Here is a 5,996-nt window from a genome sequence, read left to right on the forward strand (position 1 = left end):
TATATTTATTATAGTTTGGAAATGAATTGGATCTGCTTTTTAGGTAGGCCTACTCTGATCAAGCCATGATATCTGTTCTGCCCTTATACGTTTGGTGTACAGTCTGTATGGCTTGGCAGACAGCTAACAAAGTTCCCAATAAAGCTCCAAAAGGCAGTGACTTGGTTTAGGTTCTTTACTGGTGATAACTTAAATTTGTAAAACTGCAATACAGAAAAATTAGAAAACACAATATTGGTGTCATATACTGTACACTCATAAACCAAACATTAGTTCTTTGTATGCATCACACATGATTACAAAAAGAACATGTTGTACTCTCTGTACTAAATGCATTCAACATTTTAGAAAAGAACAAACCAATTTACAAGCATATTGCTTTAAGAGCCAAGATATGCTTAAAGAGCCATAAAGTTTAACAAATAACACACAAACTTACAGACTTATCCTGTCCAAGGCCTGAGAGAAAGGGTTAACTCAACATGCTGTGAGAGAGCTCTTGACAGTGTGCTGGCTTGAACTGAACTGACTCTGACCAAACTAATCACCTCATTAACTACCCTGGTGAGGCTGACCAGGTGAGGAGAATTACTAATTAGGCTAAGGAACATTGGTGTCCATTACACATACAAGGCTTAAAGGTAAACTACATAGAAAGTAAACAGCACAATATCAGTCCCAACCATAGGGACTCTGAAATCCCCCGTACCTAAATGGCAGATCCAAAACGACAGGTGGTAGCTGGGTTGGAGGAGGGTGAGCAGCAAAAGGTTAAGCAGACAGTGTTTTTCTTGCCCCCCTAGTGGCGAAAAATAAAACTTCTGGGAACTCAGATTAAGCAGACAGCAGTATCAGTAGCCTACTGTGCGCAGCAGCAAGCAAGCAAGATGAGCAGTGCAAACTGTTTTAATTAATATACAGCATATTCTACATTTTTTAACTAAGTGGGGGAAAAAGGACATTTGTGTTGATCTTGAGTCTCTTGACACAATGAAAGCCTCAAGGCCTTCACATCAATGATGCTTTCAGTGTCAGGGCCTTAAATATGTTATGTCAATAATCTCCTGGATTTAGTGATTCGACAGTGATTCTCAAACCTTTGTGGATCACGGCCCACAATTTCAGAGCATGTTTATTTAAATGGTGAATCAATCAATTGGGGTTCCAGCTTGGATCAATGGAATGGACGCACTCTTTCTTGAGCTTGTAGATGAGCTATTTTCGCTTTTCGTCAAGGACGAAATATAGTGCTATAATTATGATGTATTGTTATGTCTTATGTGGAGCTGTTTTTGGAGACATCGGGTCCAGCATCTGTTTGGCTCTCGGCTGTATTTGATGTGCTTGACGTGTGCGGTGTGTTTGGCGCAGTGTGTGCTGCTGTGGTGTGAGGTGTGTCTTTGCTCTTGGCTGTCGAGTCACTCTGAGCTCGGCTGTGTTTCTCTCTCTCCAGAGCTTTCTCCATCTCCGTGTAGTATTCCAGAGCCTTCCTCACTGGGTCGATGATATGTTGCTGCAGGGATATGGATCACAACATCTGTCAATATATTGATTGCATAAAATGGCTTTCGCAATGCAGTGCAGAGAAAAACACAAAGGTCAAATTGTATTTCAAACAGTGTTGATTTTGTCGACTAAAACGAAGACGAAAGATGCTCGTCGACTACCTTTTTTCACTGACGAAAACTAAATGGAAACTAAATGAAAACTAAGCTATGTGCTATGATGACTAAAACCAAGAATAAATATACTGCAATTTCGTCAACAAATAAAAACTAGACTAAAATGTTAGGAAGTGACTAGTGGACAAGAGATCCAGTACAAGTCATTTTACACTTGGTTGCATGCTGCAAATAGCCGATCTACAAGCTCACAACGCGTCTCAGTTGTGAGCTTGTTGATCGGCAATTTTCAACAAGTGTAAAACAGTCATTACGACGGCATCAAGGCCCGCCAAAATGCATTTCAGTCGACTAAATCAACTGTAGATTTAGTCGACTAGAACTAGACTAACACTAAAACATTCCAGGTGACAAAAATGTGACAAAGACTAAATGAAAACATATCACACCGCTGGGACAACGCTAAAACCGCCTCGTGTGGTTAGGGCTTTTAAGTCTTCCAGAAAAGTAAAGTAAATATGTGTGTAAAGTATCTCCCAGGAGAGTAAAGTATGTATTGTAAAACCTCCAGACACGGGAACAGGTTGGCCAGCTCCATGTAGAGAGGGAACAGGACAAAGCGAATGAACCCTGTCTGAGAGGACGGTTTGGTGACCTTGTCTCTGTCCATGAAGGGTGTAACCGGAAGTCCCTCCAACTTCTCCATGTCACTCTGAAAACAGACAGACAATGAATAACCAGGTAAAAGAAGGGTTTGGTAACATGAATATCTATCTGTTAAACCAGTTGATCTCTTCAAATCTAATAAAACCATGAAATTGCACTCAGGCCCATTTTCCACCGGTTGGTTCCCAATATAGGAACCGGTTCAGTTCTTTTTGGTTCTTAGTCCATGAGCCAGAGCTCCAAAATGATGTATTAATTTACTTGTATTGATCCTATAAACAATTTAATATAGGTCTAGTTTTTCCCACCAATGTTAGAGCTCTGGCTCATGGACTAATTAACCAAAGATAAATAACTGAACCTGCAACCGGTGGAAAGGGCCGGGGTCACTGACTCCTCTCCATCAATACAATTTCAAAATGATGGAAAGGCCTTTCAATACAAGGTTTTAAGGACTGATTTAAAATCAGACACTGATCAGGAGAGCTAGTGATGACGTATGATCACTGATCAGCCTTTAATTGTCTTCAGCCTCGAATGAGGACCGACTGATATTATTTATTATTTATCAGTGTTCCTCCAGAAAGTTCTGTGGGTTTATAGTCACCTGGTTATAAAACTCTTGCAGCAGGCAGTCCAGCCAAGGTTCAGCCACCTCCATGGGACGGGCCTCATTGGAGATGTCACTCACTTTAATTAGGATCATCATCAACTGAAAAAAAGAAAAGAAAAGAAAAACACAAGTTGGACGTGGCGTTAATGTGAAAACTGTCCTACTATAGGTGACATAGTGTGATATGATACAGTACCCAACCTGTCCTTACCGTATCTCTGTGCTCCTTGTTGCTGAAGTCAAAAACAGGCAGGATGGCTTTGAACTTGTTTAGAATGTCATTGTGTCTGGTCATGTCAGTGGCCAGAATGCACCTGTATGGTCAGGAGAACAGGGATGTCGTCGGTACTACGAGCTGTGCTATTGTTGATTTTCTTTTGCCAGTGACGTGAAGTGCAGCACATGCAGCCATCTAGCAGTTTTGATTTCGTCGACTAAAACTAAGACGAATAATGTCCGTCGGCTACCTTTTTTTCACTGACGAAAACTGAATGGAAACTAAATGAAAACTAAGCTATGATGACGACTAAAACTAAGACTAAATATACTGACAATTTCGTCAACAAATAAAAACTAGACTAAAATGTTAGGAAGGGACTAGTGGACAAGAGATCCAGTATAAGTCATTTTACACTTAGTTGCATGTTGAAAATAGCCGATCTACAAGCAACGTGTCTGCGACGCGTTTGTGAGCTTGTACTGTATATCGGCTATTTTCAGCAAGTGTAAAAACAGTCATTACGACGGCACCAAGAACCGCCCAAAACCCATTTTAGTCGACTAAATCAACTGTAGATTTAGTCAACTAAAATCCTATGATATTTAGTCGACTAGAACTAGACTAACACTAAAGCATTCCAGGTGACTAAAACGAAATGAAAACTATTCAAGAGACTATGACTAAAACTAACATCTAAATTTGCTGCCATTAAACAACACTGCCAGCTATAGTGATTGTGTAGTTTCGACGTGAACGTACTTGATGATGCCCTCTCGTATCCGTTTGTACTGTTCCATGGTCAGATTTCTAAAGATATTGCTCTCCGTCTGCAGCAGAGAAAGGTTGGACTGGTTGGCTTCTGTTACGATGGCATGTCAAGCAGTGTTAATTTCGTCGACCAAAACTAAGACGAAAAATGTTCGTCGACTACCTTTTTTCACTGACTATAACTAAATGGAAACTAAAGGAAAACTAAGCGATGACTAAAACTATGACTAAATATATTGACAATTTGGTCAACAAATAAAAACTACACTAAAATGATAGGAAGGGACTATTGGCCATTGAATCCAGTATAAAATACAAGCTCACAACGCGTCGCAGCACGACGTGTTGTGAGCTTGTAGATCGGCTATTTTCAGCAAGTGTAAAATCAGCCATTACGACGGCATCAAGGCCCGACAAAAAAACAACAACATTTTAGTCGACTAAAATCTTATGACATTTAGTCGACTAAAACTAGACTAACACTAAGACATTCCTGGTGACTAAAATGAGACTAAAACTAAATGAAGTTTCAGTCCAAAGACTATGACTAAAACTAAAATAGAAATTTGCTGCCAAAAATGTTGTCAAGCATTAATTGCTGAAGTGGGAACAAGTCATACAGTCGCCCATAGTTGCATGCATGGGCAACTGGCGGCCCGGGGGCCACGTGAGGCCCTCACCTTCACTTAATGCGGCCCTCAAGGTTAATACCAGAATACTGATAAATTAGTAGCTTAATGAGTAGCTTAAAATGTTATCGTCTTGTTGTTTTTTTGTCCATTGTATTTAGTTCATAAAGTTAACATAACTATAATTATTAAATGATGATCTGCAAGCTCGAAACGTGTCGCAGCGCGACGCGTTTTGAGCTTATAAATAATACCTTCTCCAGGATCTCAAACGCTACGGCACAGTGATGGTTCTCAAGAGGAGAGATGTCGTTGTAACGAAGAGCCAGTTCAGTCCGAGCGTTAATCTGAAAGACATGATGTTATTAATATTATGCAAGATTCCTTTAGCTCAGTGGTTCCCAAACGTTTTCACTTCAAGGACCCCCAAAGTGACGCTAATTAGACCGCGGACCCCCATTGAATGGCATTTCTATCTCTGAGACCTGCACTTTATATATTGTAAAATCAATGTTAATTTAACTCTGAGAGTGTACAGATGGAACCAACTGGACCTGTTAGGGTCCATTTGGTTCCATTTGTGCACTCTCAAAGTTACCCATAAGGGTCCAATTGGTTCCAAACTATAATTTAGCTGGGTTTATTAGAGCATGCGGAGACACTTGTTACTGAACAAATCTATAGACATTATTACCACGATCAGAATATAGATTGTTTTAGGTATCTTAATCTCTCGAGACAGATTCTGCTAACAGCAGAATGTGTCAGCACCACTGCCTTCAAAATGTAGTGTTGTTATTAGTAGGAATAAACACAGAAGCACCCGGAAGTGGGGTGGACAAATAAGTGGACCAATAAAACGGTGAGGGGCGCTCTTATCATTCATCGTACAGCATCATATCATCTCATTCCGGTCAATCACAATTTGCGTCCTCACTTTTGTCTTCAATGTTTGTGTTTCAAGGCCTATATGCAATGTTTTTGTTTACACAAGACACGAATTTAGATGGGTATACCTTATTACCTGGTAGGCGTTGTTGTATCCCATGTGGTCAAGGTCATGGCAGACAGCAGAGGTCAACATGGTGAGCAAGTCAATGCTATCCATTTTACTCCTCAGGTCAGTCAACCAGATCAGACCGTACATCTGAAAGAAACACCATGCATTGTGTTAGACATTTGTTTGTTTATTTGTTTTTTTTGGGGGGGGCACAATACATTTTTGAGCCCTCCTATATTCAGCTTTGTCTTACACAAACATAAAATTCCCATTGACAATGAATGGAGAATTTACGTCATATATATGTGGACGAGCAAATCGACATGTTACGTCACGTGACGTCATGATGATGTCACATAATATCATGAGATTTTAGTCGACTAAATCTACAGGTGATTTAGTCGACTAAAATGATAGTGTTTTGGCGGGCCTTGATGCCGTCGGACTCGTAAAGACTGTTTTTACATTTGCTGAAAAT

The 5,996-nt window shown here is 40.1% G+C and overlaps 1 protein-coding gene across 1 annotated transcript in view; it reads right to left on the reverse strand.

Annotated features, from left to right (window-relative positions):
- The window catches only part of LOC308331041 (high affinity cGMP-specific 3',5'-cyclic phosphodiesterase 9A), an 8,367-nt gene continuing 2,371 nt past the window's right edge, over positions 1-5,996 (reverse strand). The window contains exons 3-9 of the mRNA XM_080786144.1: positions 5,543-5,665; positions 4,773-4,865; positions 3,881-3,948; positions 3,113-3,215; positions 2,896-3,000; positions 2,188-2,334; positions 1-1,513 (exon numbers count right to left, since the gene is read on the reverse strand). Coding sequence (XP_080642270.1) covers positions 1,277-1,513; positions 2,188-2,334; positions 2,896-3,000; positions 3,113-3,215; positions 3,881-3,948; positions 4,773-4,865; positions 5,543-5,665 — 876 coding nt within the window. The 3' untranslated portion in view covers positions 1-1,276. The remainder of the gene's footprint in view (positions 1,514-2,187; positions 2,335-2,895; positions 3,001-3,112; positions 3,216-3,880; positions 3,949-4,772; positions 4,866-5,542; positions 5,666-5,996) is intronic.

The sequence above is a fragment of the Protomyctophum bolini genome (assembly GCF_963924005.1).
Source record: "Protomyctophum bolini genome assembly, chromosome: 16".
In the NCBI taxonomy this organism is placed as follows: domain Eukaryota; kingdom Metazoa; phylum Chordata; class Actinopteri; order Myctophiformes; family Myctophidae; genus Protomyctophum; species Protomyctophum bolini.